The 21,359-nt window shown below is 41.5% G+C and overlaps 1 protein-coding gene across 2 annotated transcripts in view; it reads left to right on the forward strand.

The window, feature by feature from the left end:
• ERBB2 (erb-b2 receptor tyrosine kinase 2) overlaps window positions 1–21,359 on the forward strand; it is a 118,393-nt gene that overhangs the window by 47,913 nt on the left and 49,121 nt on the right. For both annotated transcript variants that reach the window (XM_088474631.1, XM_088474632.1), the window contains exon 2: window positions 14,334–14,485. In XM_088474631.1, the coding sequence (XP_088330757.1) occupies window positions 14,334–14,485 (152 nt within the window). The remainder of the gene's footprint in view (window positions 1–14,333; window positions 14,486–21,359) is intronic.

The following is a 21,359-nucleotide window of genomic DNA, read 5'->3' on the forward strand; positions in this document are numbered from 1 at the left end:
TCCTTCATTAAATGAGAGGAATTGTAAATTGTACACTTGGATAAGTGAATGTCTAACATCTTATATCATTATTTGTCGGGATTCCGTACGGCGGCATATTAACTACATCTCCCATTATAAGCCAGCTGTATAATATAGCAGCTGCAGCTATAAGATTACAGTGTGGCATTTTGTTGTGGATAGAGGGTGTGGAACCAGCATGTTTACTACTGTTGGGTAGGATAATGTGTGGCACTATTCCTGGCACTCACTTTTCAAACATACACTTCTCTGTATGCAAAAGGAAGTGAATGTCCTCCCATAGGGTCAGGGAGTGGTTCTTACTCCGAAACCGGTTTTACCTGTGCAGCATGACAGATTAAGTGCAGACTCTCAATTACTACCATGAGCTCATAACGTAATGTTCCTGTGTGGAAACATGCTGCCTGACTTTCCCAATTTAGTTTTGCAGTAAATATGACATATTACGAAAATATATATTTTTGAATAAAAATACAGTTTAACATTGCTGAAAATATATATGCCTGCAAGCTAAAGTGTGATAATTGTACTACGTCTTTTGTTTCACATAGCTTGCTATAAGGCATAGGATCTCAAACTCAAGTCCTCAGGCGCCCAAACAGTTCATGTTTTCCTGGTCTCCTCACAGAATCACAAGTGAAATAATTAGCTCCACCTTCGGATCTTTTGAAATGTGTCCGTGAGCAATGGATACACCTGTGCTGGGTAACCTGCAAAATGTGAACTGTGTGGGGTCCTGAGGACCGAGTTTGAGAACCACTGTTATATGGTAAGGTCTGGCTGTCACTTTGAATTAATATTTACTACATTTCAAATGACCTATATTTTGTGGGGAAAAAAAATATTTCAGAAAGGGATGCTTTTATTTTCATTAATACTATTTTCAAGTTTAAGCGTTCAGTGAAAACAATTGCAGTGTTTACAAACACAATACATCATGCAAACCAATAAATACAAAACGACTGAGTGTATGCCATTGTGGGCATTTTTATTTTTAAATGTGTGCCTTTCTATTTATTCTATTTTTGGCCTCCATCAATGCAGACACAAAGTTGAGCAAGTTGAAGCTCTACAGTTGCTAGGAACAAAACATCACAGCATGCTGTTCTGGCAAGGCATACTGGAAGTTGTAGTGTCATAACACTTGGTTGGCCTATAAGCTGCTTAAATCAGCAATAGATAGATAATGGCAAAATTTTCTCTATTATTTAAAGCAGTCATCTCATGATGTTTTGGTCTTTAGTCTGCTATTAATAATTGTAAAGATGCATACACACACAACGATTTAGTAAATGAACGATTTTAGTAAATGATTTTCGTTCATTTTTTCAAGGGAAAAATGAACGAAAATCGTTTACTAAAATCGTTCATTTACTAAATGTAGTGAACGATTTTTTTGAACTACAAACGATTTTTGCATATTCCCTTACTGAAAATCGTTGAGTTGGTCAGTCTGACTGAACTGCAAACTACAAACGTGAACGCACATGAACGATAATCGTTCATCGTTTTAACTCAGAAAGTGAACGATTTTTTCAACGGTTGAATGATAAACGATATCGTTATAGATAATTGTTCAAAAAATTGTTGCGTGTGTATGCACCTTAAGGGGCCCATTTATTAAGGATCGCATTTTGCAATGCGATCAGGGCATGCAGTACTGCCCATGATCGCATTACAAAATGCGATCATACCGGCTGAATGTATGACCCTGCACATGCAGGGAGACGGGCTCCAAAAGAGCCCATCCCTGCGATGTGGCCAGAGTGCATTCTGGGCTGCTGCGCATGCGCAGTCCTGTGGACTGCTCATGAGCGGCGCCCATTGCCGGCGGAAGGATCTGGGAGATCCCTCCGCCGGCTGAAATGCGGGTAAGTGCCCATAGGGCACAGCGGCTAACGCTATCTTCATATGGCGTTAGCTGCTGGGGTCAATATCGGGAATGCGAAGCATTCCCGATATTGATACATTTGGCAGCATCGCATCCCCCATAGAAACCTATGGGGGAGGCGGCAGCCGGCGGCAATGGAGGGATCGCAGCAGATATTGGAGATACCTGCTGCCGTCCCACCTTCATACATCCGGGGGATACTGAGTATTTGAGGTAAACCCCCGAAAACAGGTGTTTTCAGGGAAATTACCTCAAGTGTACTTTGATAAATGGGGCCCTAAGTCTTAAGCTGGGTACACACGTAAAGATTTTCTTTCCAACCATCCAACTTGTTGATTGGTTGGAATGAAAACCTGGTAAGGTATGGGAGTAACTGATGATCAGCAATTTGCTCCTAAATGCCAGAAAACAGATGAAAATGGTCGTCAGACAAGTTTGTTAAATGTTTGATTAAAACAATTTGTTCAAACAACAGTTTTTGTCCATTTTCCGGCGTTTGGGAGTAAATTGCTGATTGTCATTTGCTTTCATACCTTACCAGATTTTCATTCCAACCAATCAACTAGAAAATCTTTACGTGTGTACCCAGCCTTACATTTTGACAGTGTCATTGACTATCTTGGCAATAACAGTAACATGAGCAGTAAGCAGAGAGTCTTTGGAATGCCCCTCTGAGGTCTGCTTTCACTGTAACATACTCCTCCTCCTACCTGCTCTGCCTTCACGTGACATGCTGAGAGCTCTGACCCTTTGGCAGCCATTATTGTCTGACCTCCAGAGAGGAATTGATAAGGAGATAAAGAGGAGTATACCTAACAGATACATGCTTATCTTGCTAGCTATTGTGTAAAAAACGTCTATGCGGGGTTGCTGCTTTAGCAGCAGATCAACTGCAAAAAATCTTATTTTATGTCTATTACACGTCATTTTATGTGGCAGCCTGACCGGCTAGTCACTTCAGAAGCCAGGAATCTGCATCCGTCGATGCAGACCCTGGCCTTGTCCCTCCCGGAAAACAGGGACCTCACGCCCGCGTTTCCGGCAACGGTGACTAAGTACACCCCCGCTCCTCCCCCCAAGCTAGTACTATTGTATTAATATAAATTGAATAAAGATTGCTGTTGTTATTTTCTCAGATTAGTGCAGTGCCAATGCCATACAATCTATGACCCCTATAATGTTTGCAGGCCCAAAGCTCATAGAATGCTGTGTTTACCACTGAACTATGATGAAATCTAGTCACTAAGTGAAAGGGGATCGTGGAGTAGGGCGACATAGGGTGAAAGAATCTTGTTATGCTCCCTCCTTTTGTTTATTCACTCAGAGGTGGAAAAAGCAGTTTGGTTAAAAATTGAAAGAGCCCCAAGCAAAGTAAATAGGAGGTGTGAACAGACATATACACTACTATGCAGGGTACAGGAACCAGTCAGGAAGAATAGTGCTCTCTTTTCCCTGGTCCTATTTGTTCACAGTGGAAATGTAGAACAGAAAAGCTTGAAGAGCGTTTCACAAATGGAATTATTGCATGATGCCTACTTTCTTATTTTTATTAATTTTAACTTTTCTACAAAAATGCTGTTTGGTTTAGTTTGTATACATGTGTTAAATAAAGCATCAGGGTGAGGACATTTTTGGACTGTCTTCATTGCATGTGTTTGTTTTCCTCTCCTTGAAGTACAATGAACGACATTTTCTCACATTTTTACAATAATAATAATAATCAGACTGCACTTTTGTAAATGACCATTAGTATGTTTATTTTTGACAAATCTGGACTGATGTACCTGAAAATGAAATGACCCATATAACCAGAAACTGCAACACTACAAACACTTTTAGGGGTAAATTTACTAAGATGAGAGTTTTTAGAAGTGGAGATGTTGCCCATAGCAACCAATCAGAGTCTACATTTAACTAGCACCTTCTAGAAGATAATAGCTAGAATCCGATTGGTTGCTATGGGCAACATCTCCATTTCTAAAAACTCTCATCTTAGTAAATTTACCCCTTACTATCATGTTTTTTACCATGTCTGCTCTTTTCTGCCTCCCATGCTAAATCCCTTTGGGAAACCATTTGCTTGGCATTGGGCCTGATTCAAAGCTGTTTGCAAAGCCTATGGTTTGCGTATAACACCGATGTCAGAATTTCTGCTCATGCTCAATCAACGCCGTTTGGGGGCGGAGTGGTTGTGGCTTTAGACGGTGCCCCATAAAATAGGGAGATTTTGGCCCTGTTTTCCGGGTGTGCTGAAGCTAGTGGCTGCGTCCTTGTATACAGCTTTACTGACTTTATGTAAGTGATTCGATGGCTGTGTCCTCACAGATGCCGGCAGGAGGCGTCTTGTGCGGCATTAGCATATTATTGCACAGTAACGGCATCCAAAGACGCAGCTACAGTGCAATAGTGTACAACTCTGAATCGGGTCCATAGTATGTCACTGCATCTGGCCCTGCGAACACGTTACTGATCGCAGTGCCACAGGAAAATGTTTGTGCATCTAGCAAAATACACGGATAAGAAAGCAACCATTTTGTATCCTAGAAGTTTACTTACAAGCAAGGAGACATTTCATTAGCAACCAGTGGCATTACAGAGGTAGAAGGCACATGGGGCAGATGTACTAAGCTCTGGAAAGTGATAAATTGGAGAATGATAAACTACCACCCAATCAGCTCCTAACTCATTTTTCAAACACGTGTCTATTTACTAAGCCTTGGATGGAGATAAAGTGAATAAAGAGAAAGTCCTAGCCAATCAGCTCCTAACTGTCATCTCACAGGCTGTGTTTAAAAATGACAGGAGCTGGTTGATTGGTACTTTATCTCCGTCCACTTTATTTCCATCCAAGGCTTAGTAAATAGACCCCACAGCCTGTAACGTGATAGTTAGGAGCTGAGTGGCTGGTAGTTTATCACTCTCCAATTTATCACTTTCCAGAGCTTAGTATATCTCTCCAATGGATTAAAGAAAAATGTTTTGATCTAAATGTAATTCAACAAGATACGGTACAGGTACAGTACAGGTACCACATACCTTTAAAGCAGAATAATCCTGATCCAGTGGGGAGAGATATAAACAATTTTGCAGATTAAAATAAGAGAAACGTGGTCACACTAGAATTTGAGTAGTTTTTATATAAAAACTGAATTCATTCCTACAGGCACTGATACCTATGCAGTTTAACAACTTTGAAAACCAGAGGCCACATCTCTGATATATTAGATATGGGGTTCCGAGTGTTATGATCCCCAATATTTTGCTACAGAGAATCACAGTAACAGGTTTCTGGCTTTGTATTTTATTTTATTTCTTCAAAATGCAGTCCTGGGAAAATGACAAGACACGGTTATGGCTGCAGCAAGAGCTACATGTACAGTCATGCATTGCAGTGTTTCTTATCTGGTGACTTCATCCCTATGCTGCCTGTGGCATGGTTGCCGCAGTTGATGTTAGTACTTATCCTGCATAGAGTTAACTGTTAACACAGTTGCAGTCTACAATAAAATAAAATGGATTTTGAAGTGGGAGAGTGCTGGCCCGAGAGTCCTAATGTAGGATACACACTGATAGATATATCGCTCGTTCAAAGGAACGGGCAATGTATATCTATGGTGCATCTATGTACAGTGGATATGTCTGTGAATGACATGGTTCAGACGAAATCAGTATGAAATACTAAAGGACGGAATGCTAGCTGTCAGTACACTGACAGCGGCATCCCGATGGTCCAAATCCCGACAGGGGAACAGTGAGTAATGTTCCCCTGTCCTATTTACCCCCTAACCCTCCTTTCCTGCACCCTCATACTAACCTTCCCTACCCCGCATCCTAACCCTCCCGGTAAGTGACTAAACCTAACCCTCCCCCCTTAGTGCCTAACCCTAACCCTCCCCCCTTAGTGCATAACCCTAGCCTCCCCGCGGTGGTGCCTGAACCTAACCCCCCCGTGTCTAGAGCCTAGCCCTAACCCTCCCCCGTCCTGCAGCCTAACCCTAAGTCCCCCAGGGGTGCATAAACCTAATCCTCCACTCGCCCCCCCTCCTTCCCCCGTGGCTGATACTTACCTTTCCCTAGGCTCCTTACGATCGGGATGCCGTCTGCCGGGATTCTGACATTGGCATCCCCATTCATGTTGGGATTCCGTCACCGGTGATTGGGATTCCGGCAGATGGCATCTCGGTTTTCTGGATCTTAAACGCATCCCGTTAAGATTTAACCGATCTGTTGTGCAGCACAGCAGATGAAAATATGTCTTGCAGATATATCGTTTCATCTGCTGGAATGATTGGAAAGTGCAGTGCTATCTTTCTAGAAAAATAGGTTAAGGAACTCCTTTGGGGGGGCGGAGCTGTGAATAAAGTGGGTGGGGCTACAGCGGGGGGGGGGCATCAATTGGTGCGTAGAGCAATTTTTTTTTTTTAGATATTCAAAGCTATAGCAGAAAACCCTGTTGTAAATAGTATACACACCAACAGAAAACCAAAATCCATACTAAATATATAGGGAAAGACCCATCGATTCTATATATAAGAGAAAGCCAGATCCACACAAAATATTTGAACGTATAATCCACATAAAAAACATTGAAAAAGTATGATCCACATAAAATACATTTGGACGGGACCCCAAATGCTTTAGAAAGATGAAAAATTGTGCTTACCTGCCATCTTTATTTTAACTATGTTCACCTACTCTACTACTGATCGTCAGCCAGTCAGCCTTGGGTAGGACGGAGATAAAGGCACAGTTGGACATGGCTGTGGGATCACCGTGAGAGATGAGGAGGGAGTTAAAGGTACACATGGGAATTGAGGGGTCAGAGGCACACATGGATATGGGAGGGTCAGAGGAGGCACACATGGGTAGTGGGGGTCGCTGGCACACATGGGTAGTGGCGTCAGAGGCACACATGGGTAGTGGCATCAGAGGCATACATGAGTAATGGAGGTCAAAGGCACACATGAGTAGTGGGAGTCAGAGGCATACATTGGAAGGTGAGTTCAGAGGCACACATGGGAAGGGGGTCTGCAGAGGCACGCTTGGGGTTAGGGGAGGTCAGAGTCACACATGGGGAAGGGGGTCAGAGGCACACATGGAAGGGGGGGTTAGAGGCACACATGAATAGTGGGAGTCAGAGGCATACATTGGAAGGTGAGTTCAGAGGCACACATGGGAAGGGGGTCTGCAGAGGCACGCTTGGGGATAGGGGAGGTCAGAGTCACACATGGGGAAGGGGATCAGAGGCACACATGGAAGGGGGGTTAGAGGCACACATGAATAGTGGGAGTCAGAGGCATACATTGGAAGGTGAGTTCAGAGGCACACATGGGGAGGGGGACTGCAGAGGCACAATTGGGAATAGGGGGGGTCAGAGGCACACACGGGGAGGGGAGTCAGAGGCCATTACAATGATGTGAGCACTGAACATAGTACAGCGCAGCTTGCACTCCTGGGGGCGCCATCTCTGATTGCTGTGCTATTGCAAGTTTTATTTTTAATATAATCTATGTTGCATGCAGCGTAGTACAGCGCAGCTTGCGCTGGGGGAGTAATACTATCTAGCCGCCAGCATGTCCCTGACTACAGTGATACTGACTTGGGTGGCAGACATCTTGCAGGCATCTGGCTGGCTCCTACAGGTCCTAACAGGAGCCTGTCAGCCAAATAGTATTAGTTCCCCCAGCGCAAGCTGCACTGTTTTATGCTGCATGCAGCATAGATTATATTAAAAAAATATATATATTATGTGGTTCCAGAACGCCGTTCTGGATGACGTAATTTTTCACATGAACTTCTGGAACAGCGTTCCAGAGTGTTCCGGCACAAATATAGCCCTGGGTTAAGTGTGTATACACTTACCAATCGATAGATAGGTCGGCGGGTCACCCTAGTGTGTGTGTACCAAGCTTTAATGGAAAAAAACCTCTTTGTAATGTGGAATTCTGCTGTTTTCTACTACATGAGCTACGTATAAATATATCTGCTGATAAACTCTGTCCCTGTCCTGTTATCATTGTCCTTTGTCATGGTCTTTTTTTCACCTGGGGGACAGAAATATTTATTGAGCACCATCCTTTATAGGTATAAGGCTCTATGAGCATTATTTGTTGCCCAAAATCTTTAATAAATGCTCCTATTTGAACGTTATTACACTGACTTTGCTATTTGGAATACCCACCTAGCTAAGCAGCATTATTACTTTAAATTCTTATTTATAGTTGTCACATGGGTGATACTGTATTTATTAGAGATTTTTTGTAACTGCTGCATAAAACTCAGGATTTCACAGCATTAGTCAATGTAAACAGTTACTTTCAGTGTACAGAGGTGATATTGCTACTATTTCTGGCCACAGAAAAATACCCACATTGCTCCCAATAGAAGGAATAACTTTGCTACCCACAGAAGAAATAACATTGCTCCCCACAGAGGAAATAACATTGCTCCCCACAGAAGAAATAATTTTGCTCCCTCACAGAGGAAATAAATTTGTTCCCTACAGAAAAAGCACATTGCCCCATCTATGTCCCCAGCCAGCAAGCTCCCCTTCTGTGTCTCCAGCCAGCCAGCTCCCCTTCTGTGTCCTCAGCCAGCCAACCAGCCAGCCCCCCTTCTGTGTCCCCAGCCAGCCAGCTCCCCTTCTATGTTCTCAGTCAGCAAGTCCCCCCTTCTGTGCCCTCAGCCAGCCAGTCCCCCTTCTGTATCCCCAGCCAGCTCCCCTTCTGTGTCCCCAGCCAGCAAGCTCCCCTTCTGTGTTCTCAGACAGCAAGTCCCCCCTTCTGTGTCCTCAGCCAGCCAGCCCCCCTTTTGTATCCCCAGCCAGCTCCCCTTCTGTGTCCCCAGCCAGCCAGCTCCCCTTCTGTGTCCTCAGACAGCCAGTCCCCCCCTTCTGTGTCCCCAGCCAGCCAGCTATCTTCTGTGTCCCCAGCCAGCCAGCTATCTTCTGTGTCCCCAGGCAGCCAGCCCCCCTTCTGTGTCTCCAGCCAGCCGGCTTCTGTGTCCCCAGCCAGCCAGCCAGCCCCCCTTCTGTGTCCCCAGCCAGGCCCCTTTCTGTGTCGCCTTCCAGCCCCCCTTCTATGTCCCCAGCCATCCTGCCCCCCTTCTGTTTTCCCAGCCAGCCAGCCCCCTTCTGTTTTCCCAGCCAGCTCCCCTTCTGTCTCTCCAGACAGATTATCGTAGTTAGTATACAACAGGCCTCCAGTTTGGTTGCTAATATATAGCAGAACTGCAGAATGGTGTATAGTATATTACAGATCTCTAATCTTACAAATAGTATTTAAACAAGACCTTCAATCTGGTGGATAGTGTCTAGAACAGAGCCGTAGATGGAAAGTTTAGTGGCTTGGGCGAGACAGAACCCTGGCGCTCCCCTCCTCCCAGCCACTATTTCCTGGCCAGGATCAAAAATAGCTTTACTACATTTTTATAAATATTATTAATAATATATATATATTAAATGATATGAGAATCTGACCTACCATCCTTCCCTTCATGATTGGCTGACAGATAACTGAGTGATCTGTCCACTGTACTGATTCTTTTTCCAGGGTGAATTTCAATGTAGGATTGCATTTGGGCATAGTTACTAATTATAGGGTTTTAGACCAGGTAATTATCCTTTCTTATCTCCGCTATTCACGACAATAACAAATTCTGGAGACATATGCTGCAGTCCCTCCTTCATACATTCGGAGTATCTAATATTTGTGGGTACCTTTCGAAAGCAAATATTATTTGGTAAATTAGTCTCATAGAAAGATTAGTATACATTGTGTGGGAAAAAATAAATCTCATGAGTTATCTTAGAATTTTGCTAATGCTCTGACTGTCTGCCTCAAAGAGAATGCCATAAAAAAAAAGAAAACCTTATTTTTTCCCTGCCAGTATAATAGCAGACCTCCAGGGCGGAATGTACTAAACAGAAAAATGTGGTAAACCCCACATCGGATCCCTTTCAGCTTTCGGCATGTGCAGAAGGACGCTAGAGGAACTTCTGGGGTTAAACCGAAAGTCCCTCTAGCCAAGGGTATCACAAAGGACAGCTCTTTTTGGGAGAGCTGTCCTTTTTGATTTTAATCACATTTCTTAATACATACCGGGGTAATTAACTCCGGTATGTACCCAATAAGAGGTGGGATGTACCGCATTGCGGATGCAATGCTTAGTACATCCTGCCCCCAGTCTCATTGCTGGTTTAATACAGATGTATAATTTGGTGGAGGCTAATGTATCATAAAATCTCTAAATTTGTGGATAGTATGTAATCTGACCCCCTTTCCCAAACGTCTGGAAGACAGTTTCTAGTGCCGCTGATTTGTGAATAGTAGCAGAATGTGGCTGCATCTTGTACAGTGTAGTCCAAATGCCAATATGTAAAGAGATCGTTCTGTCTGTCATAGACTGTCACTACAAATGAATCATAGCCATGGAAAGCTGCTTGGTAAACATTAATAGCAGCTGCCAACAGATCTTTCCCCTAGCATTAATCAAACAGCAAGGACCCAGCAAAGTAAAGTTTAAGTATACCAGGACATATATTCCACAAGTCCTATATTTGAGTTATCCCAGTCTTCACCCCCGTTGATGGTAGCCCTGCAGGGACAATGATTGCAGATAATAAGGATACTTATAATACAATCTATTATGAATAGCATATTCCACAAGTAAAGATGTATATGTAGGAGTTGCCATACCATTACAAATATTTGAGATTTAATGTTATATCGAATTTATTAGGCAATGAGAACAAGGTACAGTATTACTCTTTGCATAGTTTCTGAGTGGCTTCCTGACAAAATTCAAAATATTTACTGAAAGGAATACTCGTTTGAATTAAAAAAATACCTCATTCTGAATATAATTTGTTAAAATTACTTTCTGAAAACCTTTACACATAGTTGACAATTGTTATTGTATTAATATATTTTCATGTAGAATTTACTTGTATTTAACATTTAATCACATTTCTTTCTTAATAATGATTGTATTTTCACACACACTGTTCTCATTTTGAAGGTTACTTCTTGTACCTCCTGCACTTTGTGTACAACAGTGAGTCGCACATACTGTATAGGGCTCATTACAGTAGACGCATTGCGCATTCAACGTATTTAGATATACAAAATAAATTTGCATAAATAATACAAATGGCAAGGAGCGCAATAATCCTTAAAAATCTTTACTAATCTTTTCAATATCATAAAAGCATTTAATACATGAAAAACACATAACACATAATCACATTGATTGGCATCAAAAGAATCCCCCGTCCTGTTGGTTGTCGCAATCAAAAGTAGTTACTTTGTAACTCCTACAAATGGATAAAATGATAGATAACATTTTTGTGAAAGAATAAACATGATATGGTTACTCCTTTATTGTAATGAGCTTTGGAAACATCTTTTTATCCAGACGGTATATTGTGCTCAATCAGCCTTTACTTATACCTCCAAGAGAATTATTTGCAAATCCTTGTTAGATATATTCAAATAGCAGATGTAGCCACAAGCACTTCCACCTCCCCCTTCCTTTGAGCCGTTTCAGTGAGTATTAGGAGCCCTTTTATGTAAGTGGGGTTCACTCAGTCTATTGAAGGGACTAAGCATCCCAAGTTGTTACCGCTCCATAAGATGAATGGGTACCTCACAAGGTTCAGAAGTTATTTCTTTTGCAACGGGGGAGGGAGTGCACCAATTGCCAAAGGAGTGTCAGCGGCGTAGTCTGCTCAGCGGTTAGGATATATGCATGTACGGCTGGTCAGGTCCCCTTTCCCTTAACGCGTTTCTCCGCTATTGGGTATTAGCGGTTTCTTCAGAAGGAATCATATGTATTTAGGTATAGATGTGTATATGTTGAATTAGAGGAAAATTAGTTTGGAACTGATCTGGCAGGTTGGCCGAAGACCCCTTAGTTGTTACATGCATATAAGGTACACTATTAATAAGTCACCAGCTGGACCCTTAAGTGTTCATTTTAAAAGTATATGGCCAATTCCAATGTAATCTAATTAAATAATTGGATATTTAAAATCTGACTCTCAGAACTTACTGTCTATAATTGTGTAGCAAAAGTACTCACAGATCCAGTTTGATTACAGTAATTTAGATAGATCGGATTGCAACATGTTTTGCCCTTAATATTAAAACTGTACAATATTACTATGATCATATAATGTGGAGCACCAGCTTTTATCACCATTCCACCATACCTGGGTTCATCTTGTAATATATATCATTATGCCCATTTTCTTTCTTTTCCATCATTGATCACATCAGTATGCATCACATCAGTATGTATGTGTGTGGTCATCTGGCAGCCATTCTGCTTGTAACCTCCTTGTATATTCTTGACTACTGCCAAACTAACAGATCTATGTAGTATGTATGCACCAACATCAGCTGTACATCCAGTTTTTCAACAGTGACCAGATCTGATGTGGGCGATCAGCTATAATACCCTATCTTCTGTTATAATTTGACCACTGAATTGGGTTTTTCTAAGAAAATATTGTCCAAAACTTGAAATTTCCTTTTTTATTTTTTTCTCTAAGATATAATAAAGCTCATTTGTACTCACTGTATCTGCATTGGACTCTTGGAGCCATACGCGGGACCTTCTGTGTATTTCAGATCTCCATCCAAAACAAAATTTTACATTTTGAGTGGGATTTCTCTTTAAAATTTGAACATATACAATACATACAACAGGAAAACATGTACTAATTTTATTTTTTTCTCTACAATGTCAACTGTTATATCGCTCACATAAATTTCTGTATATATACAACTAATGACCACTTATTATAGGATAGATTAATATATCGCTCTCAATTGCCGCTACTTGTTGGCAAGAAGCAAGTTATAAGTTTATTACATGATGTTATAATCAAATTTACTAATTTTCTTTTTTATCCATCTGGCTCATGTTTGTTGTTCATCCAGCTTGGGAACAGCTGAATAAAACATCTGAGATCATTTCTATAAATCATTTTCTGGCACAGATAGAAGCCGTTCAGGTTAGAACAGAAGAGAGCCGGGGGTCTCTAGGGAAACATTATACTGGTGACTTGGCAGTAATACAGGAAACCAGAGGGAAGTTGTTGGGGACACAGTCAAACAGATGTCTCATAGGTCACTGAAGATATTTCCGGGGGAAAGCCACTATTTCCTGACAGTGTGCTGGACACGAGCTGAAATGTCGTGGAAGAGGCAAGATTTGTTTAACCCCTTTCCAAAGCCTCCAATATGCAAATATATCTCGCTGTACACTATTGTTCCTTTTATGTGCCAGACACTGTAAAGCAACTATAAGACACTATGGGCAGAATGTAAAAGTAGCAGTTTTTTTTAAAGTGCCGAGATCTTGGAGAGTTAGCGTTCAGATTTAAAGCAGTAATATTTATTAATCCCTTGCCTGGTGTGGTCATATCTGATATCTGATGCGACCAAGCAAAGCTGGGCTTTCCCTTACTCATCGCATCTGAAACGACCGTGTCAGAAATGCTCACCAGCAACCGCTGGTTAGATGATCATCTAGCAGTCGCTGAGTTCAAGAGGCAGTGCTGGGCCCTCCTCTCCCTCCAATCCCCGCACTCCCCTCCTTCCTCCTCAGGCACAGCGAAGGGCGAGCCTCACAGGACCACCCAGGGAGACAGTCTTCCTGCAGCTCGACTTCATGGGACTCTCCACCCAGACTGTGATTAGTGATCCTAACAGGGTGGCCCACAGTCTTTGGCTCTGAGCTCCGTGCAATGGCGCCTACCCTCAGGATCACCCAACCTCTGCTGCTTGCTTCTCTTCTTGCAGGACTGTGAAGTGCTGCAAGAAATAGTTTTACAAAATTTTTGGTTAAATTATCAAATTATGTAATTAATAGCTTTATAGTCTAGATATTTGTTACAAAATATACTGAACCAAGTTTAATTAGCTATTATTTATATAATTTAATAATAATAAAAATATAACTTTTTTGAGGGAATTTTTGGAAAAAATATTAGCCAGGTAATGGGTTAAGGCTTTCGCCTTAATAAGTATTGCCGCTTTAAATCAGACTGTTAACTCTCTGAAATCTCTGCACTTTCAATAACCAGCTACATATGACATTTGGCCCTATAGGTCTCAGAGCATCGTACGCTGAGTGAAATCATGCAAATGGGATTGTGCCCCAGAATCTTTAATATCTGTGATTCAACACTTGATATCCCATTGGTACCACTGATCAGTCTTGTGGAATTTCTCTTTCTGTATATTGGGGAGTTGCCTATGCAGAATTCAGTAAAGACAACAGAATATATAATACATACTGTGATATTTTCCTAATATTTATCCAATTACTAAACTTTTCTTTTTTTGAGGCTGACAAATTGTTGTGGATAGTGTACAAGACTGCCTTCACATACATCTTCTGTCTCATTTTACAGTCTGCACCGGAACAGATATGAAACTGCTTCATCCTTTCAGCCATGATAATCATTATGAGACTTTCCGCACTCTCTATCAGGATTGTCAGGTTATCCAGGGGAATCTAGAAATCACCTACCTGGGAGAGAACGATGATGTATCTTTTTTAAAGGTGAGTTTTACTGGAAATTTTTACGGAAAGTAGGTCTTTGGAACCACAAATAATTCGGAACCTGAAAGATGATTTATTACTTGTTTGAAACTAACATTCTGTGAAATGACTTGCCTGGTGATTACAAGAAGGTTACTCCAGAATTGAATGATTAATATGTCTTTTAAATGTAATGCCTATAAACACTCAGTAACCAATTTTTGTGTTACACCTGTGCATCTCGTTAATGCATATATCTAATCAGCCAATAATGTGGCAACGGGATGCAGTTAAGATGCCGGTGGTCGGGATGCCGGTGGTCGGGATGCCGGTGGTCGAAATCCTGACGATGGAATCACGACATCACTTGAGATGCCGACGGCAGAATCCCGACAGCCGGCATCCTGAACGTAAACATAGCAGAGCGGGATAGGATTAGGCCGTGAGGGGGGGGTTGGGTTTAGGCACCACCGGGGGGGTTAGGGTTAGGCTGGGGGGAGGGTTATGGTTAATTTGATTTAGGCACTAACATGGGGGATTGGGGTTAGACTGCGGGGCAGGGGGAGGGTTAGGATGCAGGAAAGGAGGGTTAGGGGGTGAAGGGGAGAGGGTTAGGATACTTACCGAGCCCCTGTCGGGATTCTGAGCATCGGCATCCCGACTACCAGTCTCCCATATGTATTACGTTGCAGCAACTAAATTTATAAAAGCATGCAGACATGGTCAAGAGGCTCAGTTGTTGTTTAGAACAAACACCAGAATGAGTAAGACTTTGACTGTGGAATAATAGTTGGTGTCGGATGGTGTGGTTGAATATCCACAAACTGCTTAGCTGGGATTTCAACATGTGTTATTAACTTTTGAATATGTTTGGGTATATATGGAACATCACAAGGTAAAATGCAATATGAAAGGGAAGAGGCGCTGTAGCAATAAGCGTCTTTCCATAAAAAAAAAAACAACAACTTATGACAGTGCTGCCATATATGGGTCAGAGGGCCTCATTCAGAGGCGGTCGGAGGATGCAAGCGGTCGCTCAGAAACTGGGCGGCCGCTTGCATCCTGACCGCCCGCCTCTGTTTCAGTCGTTAGGCTGTGGGTCCATCGCGACCATCGGGGCTTATGACGAGACCCTAGGGTAGGGTCTCACTTGTCGTAAGCCCCGGAGAGCTTCTGGCTCTGTCAGAGCCGTAAGCTCTCCACTGACATCACTAGTGATGTCAGTGAGGCCTCCCCCAAACGGTAGGCGTTCCCATGGGAACGCCTCCGTTTGGGCTGCCACCCCCCCGACCCGCCTTCCAAATGGGGCGAGCTGTCAATCAACATCGACAACTCGCCCCCTTTGGAAAGAGACCCGCTACGACCGGCGCTGTCGGTCATAGCGGGTCTCACGCATGCGCACGAGGGAGTCCATAAATATTGGGACATTGACAGAATTTTCATATTTTGTCCTCTATTCACCACCACAATGGATTTGAAATGAAACAAACAAGATGTGATTTAACTGCAGTCTTTCAGATTTAATTTGAAGGTAATTACATCCAAATCGGGTGAACGGTGTAGGAATTACAATGGTTTCTATATGTGCCTCCCACTTTTTAAGGGGCCAAAAGTAATGGGACAAACTAAACAATCCTAAATCTAACTTTCACTTTTTAATACTTTGTTGCAAATCCTTTGCAGGCAATTACAGCCTGAAGTCTGGAACACATAGACATCAGCAGACGCTGGGTTTAATCCCTGGTGATGCTCTGCCAGGCCTCTACTGCAAATGTCTTCAGTTCCTGCTTGTTCTTGGGGCATTTTCCCTTCAGTTTTGTCTTCATCAAGTGAAATGCATGCTCAATCGGATTCAGGTCAGGGGATTGACTTGTCCATTGCATAACATTCCACTTTTTAGCCTTATAAAACTCTTTGGTTGCTTTTGCAGTATGCTTTGGGTCATTGTCCATCTGCACTGTGAAGCGCTGTCCAATGAGTTCTGAAGCATTTGACTGAATATGAGCATATAATATTGCCCGAAACACTTCAGAATGCATTCTGCTGCTTTTGTTAGCAGTCACATCATCAATAAATACAAGGGAACCAGTTCCATTGGCAGCCATACATGCCCATGCCATGACACTACCACCACCATGCTTCACTGATGAGGTGGTATGTTTTGGACCATGAGCAGTTCCTTTCCTTCTCTTCTCATCACTCCGGTACAAGTTGATCTTTGTCTCATCTGTCAATAGGATGTTGTTCCAGAACTGTAATGGCTTTTTTAGATGTTGTTTGGCAAACTCTAATCTGGTCTTCCTGTTTTTGTGGCTCACCAATGGTTTGCATCTTGTGGTGAACCCTCTGTATTCACTCTTGTGAAGTCTTCTCTTGATTGTTGACTTTGACACATATACATCTACCTCATGGAGAGTGTTCTTGATTTGGCCAACTGTTGTGAAGGGGTTTTTCTTCACCAGGGAAATAATTCTTTTGTCATCCACCACAGTTGTTTTCCGTGGTCTTCCGAGTCTTTTGGTGTTGCTGAGCTCTCCGGTGCGTTCTTTCTTTTTAAGAATGTTCCAAACAGTTGATTTGGCCACACCTAATGTTTTTGCTATCTCTCTGATGGGTTTGTTTTGATTTTTCAGCCTAATGATGGCTTGCTTCACTGATAGTGACAGCTCTTTGGATCTCATATTGAGAGTTGACAGCAACTGATTCCAAATGCAAATGTCACACCTAGAATCAACTCCAGACCTTTTACCTGCTTAATTGATAATGAAATAACAAGGGAATAGCCCACACCTTTCCATGAAATAGCTTTTGAGTTGATAGTCCCATTACTTTTGGCCCCTTAAAAAGTGGGAGGCACATATTGAAACTGTTGTAATTCCTACACCGTTCACCCGATTTGGATGTAATTACCCTCAAATTAAATCTGAAAGTCTGCAGTTAAAGCGCATCTTGTTTGTTTCATTTCAAAACCATTGTGGTGGTGAATAGAGGCCAAAATCTGAAAATTCTGTCAATGTCCCAATATTTATGGACCTGACTGTATATACATAGGTATATATTTTCTAGGCATTACCGCTGATATTGATGCTGGTGAATGTTTTGGAAAGATTATCTTGACTTTGCATCCCGTCCTTGGGAGTAAGAGTTTCTACCATTACCTCTTTCCACAGAAGCTCCTGAGGATCTTTTAATGGCGAATTATGTAATAATATTTGGCAATAAAAAATAGAAAACCTATTTGCTTTCCCATCTTGCAATGGCTTAAGATATAGGGCCGTATTCAATTAGGCTGCGAAAAGTCGGAATCGGCGATAAATTATTGCCGATGATGTCATTTTTGCATGTTTCAATTATCCCTGTATTAGATTTCAAAGACTTTTCACCGTTGCGAAAAGTCTTTGAAAAAAAACGGGGGATAACTTTTCACCATGTTTTACATGGCGAAAAAAAATGCAAAATTGGGGTTTAGGGCTGCAGGCTTAAAAAAAATAGCCTGCACCCCTGGGAATGGCCCTTAAAACGATATGTGCAAAAAGAAGTAAAAAAAAAAAAAAATCGGGACACCCCAGAAAAATATTTAACATTTTGGGAAAAATAAAAAAAATAGGGGTAGAGTGTTTAAAAATAGCGAAATAGGTTCAGGGGTATTCTGTAAGTATGCGGCAGGTGTTTTCTAGAGTAGGCTATTAGCAGCAGGTGCTTTTTTGCAGAATTTAAAAAAAATTAGTTTAGGGACTTAAAAATCTGCTAGTACCCATTCTCATGTACCCCAAATTTGATGGAACCACTTTTAAAATTGAAAAAAAAAATCTAAGTGCTCTTCTGCATCACTTCTTCAATGTCAGGAAAAAAACATCTGCCGCGGCTTTTTAAAAATGCAGAACATATTCTGCAGGGCTAAACGGGGGTACCCAGACTGATATCTTTAGGGGAGTCCTAGGAACAAAACCCGAATATTGACATGATTTTTCACCGATCCAGGTTTCGCCGGTTCCCGATTTCGCCTACTTTGGAATTGAATACGGGAAATAGTGGGCACACGCGCGATATTTTTTTCCGCCTGGAAAACAGGCGAATTAGGCGAAAAGTCCAGCAGGCGAAAACTCTGGACTTTTCGCCTCAAATTGAATATACGGGCCATAATGTCACAAAGCAGATGCCATCTCAAACTGGTTCCACAAACATGACAGTACAGTAAAAGTAAACTAGTGCAGTGGTTCTCAAACTCGGTCCTCAGGACCCCGCACAGTTCACGTTTTGCAGGTCACCAGGCTGGTACACAGGTGTAATCATTACTCACTGACACAATTTAATATCTCACTTGTGATTCTGTGAGGAGACCTGGAAAACATGCACTGTTTGGGGTCCAGAGGACCGAGTTTGAGAACCTGTGAACTAGTGTACACCAGTAGTCTCTGCAGTCACCATATAGCAATCCAATAGATCACCTTTGGAATATGATGGAACGGGCAATTAGTGGACTTATCTGTTCCTAAAAATGTTTTTATAAAGGAGAGACCTTTTATCTCATCCTACCGAAATCATTGCTTCTCTGGTTTATATGTGCACCTGTGTATTTATTTAATTTATAAAAAAAATACAATTATATATGCATTAATGTACATTTATATGCATTTTATGTGCATGTATAGAAATATTTTAATTATGTATGTTTCTGTCATTTTATAATATGGATTTTTTGATATTATAAACAAATCCTATGTGGTATAATTATTATGTCCTACTGATTTTATACATACTTCGATTTTTTATTTTTTTAGATTTAGGGTTGTTTTTTGTATTAGTACCTTTTTTAAGTACAGGGCTGGTGACTTTTTATTAACTAATTTCTAACATACTGTTTAGATGCTGGAGGGATGCGATGGTGAGTGACAACTCGACTGGGCGGGCAAATTGAAATGCTTGCCCAGTTGTGGCGTCAGCACTAACTGCACAAATTGCCAGAACGATTGGTGGGTCGGCCTAGTGTGTACCCAGCTTTAGGTAGAATTGCACAGGTGTAATAGCACTAAGAAAATGTTTAATAATTCAACAGGTCTTTCTCCTTCTCATACTTTATTTCATTTATTGGTATATGTATAAAATGTTTACTACCAGAATAACATTAGGAGCTGAGGTTTTGCTTACAGGTAGAATGTTTTACGTGCACTTGTAGTAATGTGGTAATTAGAGGCAGACTTTCACAGGCGCTCTGATACTGATGTATTGTTTACTGATCGAATATCACAGGTGCGCTGATACTGATTTATTGTTTACTGATAGAATATCACAGGTGTACTAATACTGCTTTATTGTTTACTGATATAATATCACAGTTGTACTGATACTGATGTATTGTTTACTGATAGAATATCACAGGTGTACTGATACTGATGTATTGTTTACTGATAGAATATAACAGGTGTACTGATGTATTGTTTACTGATAGAATATCACAGGTGCGCTGATACTGATGTATTGTTTACTGATAGAATATCACAGGTGTACTGATACTGATGTCTTGTTTACTGATAGAATATCACAGGTGTACTGATACTGATGTATTGTTTACTGATAGAATATCACAGGTGTACTGATGTCTTGTTTACTGATAGAATATCACAGGTGCGCTGATACTGATGTATTGTTTACTGATAGAATATCACAGGTGTACTGATACTGATGTCTTGTTTACTGATAGAATATCACAGGTGTACTGATACTGATGTATTGTTTACTGATAGAATATCACAGGTGTACTGATACTGATGTATTGTTTACTGATAGAATATCACAGGTGTACTGATGTATTGTTTACTGATAGAATATAACAGTTGCACTGATACTGATGTATTGTTTACTGATAGAATATCACAGGTGCTTTGATACTGATGTATTGTTTACTGATACTGATGTATTGTTTACTGATAGAATATCATAGGTGTACTGATACTGATGTATTGTTTACTGATAGAATATCATAGGTGTACTGATGTATTGTTTGCTGATAGAATATCACAGGTGCTTTGATACTGATGTATTGTTTACTGATACTGATGTATTGTTTACTGATATAATATCATAGGTGCTCTGATACTGATGTATTGTTTACTCATAGAATATCACAGGTGCGCTGATACTGGGTGTGGATCATTAGGTCTATTTATTTATTTTATTTATTAACAGTGTCTTATGTAGCGCAGCATGTTCCGTTGCGCTTTTCAATTGGAAAGGTCTACTGTAAAAAGGTAGACAATGGAAGTTAGACAGGCAATAGGTCGACAGGGTCTGAAGGTCGACACACTACAGGTCGACTAGTAAGACGGTCAACAGGTACAGAAGGTCGACCGGGTCATTAGGTCGACGCACAAATGGTCGACACGTTTTTTTTTTCTAGCCCTAATCTTCACCCTAACCGTCCCTCCTGGTGCCTAACCCTAACCGTTGGAGTAGATGCATGACCCTAACCGTCCCTTCTAGTGCATACCCGTAACCCTCCGGTAAGTGCCTAACCATCCCTCCTGGTGCTTAACCTTAAACGTCAGGGTAAGTGCCTAACCCTAACCGTCGGAGTAGGTGCCTGACCCTCCGGTAAGTGCCTAACCCTTAAAAAAAAAAAAAAGTGTCGACCATTTGTGTGTCGACCTAATTACTCGCCGACCTTCTGTACCTGTCGACCTTCTTACTTGTCGACCTTTAGTGTGCCGACCTTCAGACACCGTCGATCTTCAGACCCTGTCGACCTATTGCCTGTCTAACTTCCATTGTCTACCTTTTTACTGTAGACCTAATGACTGGATACCGTTGATACCGATGTATTGTTTACTGATAGAATCTCACAGTTGTGTTGATACTGATGAATTGTTTACTGATACAATATCACAGGTGCACTGAT

Source organism: Taudactylus pleione, unplaced genomic scaffold (assembly GCF_031769625.1).
Source record: "Taudactylus pleione unplaced genomic scaffold, aTauple2 ptg000155l, whole genome shotgun sequence".
NCBI lineage: Eukaryota > Metazoa > Chordata > Amphibia > Anura > Myobatrachidae > Taudactylus > Taudactylus pleione.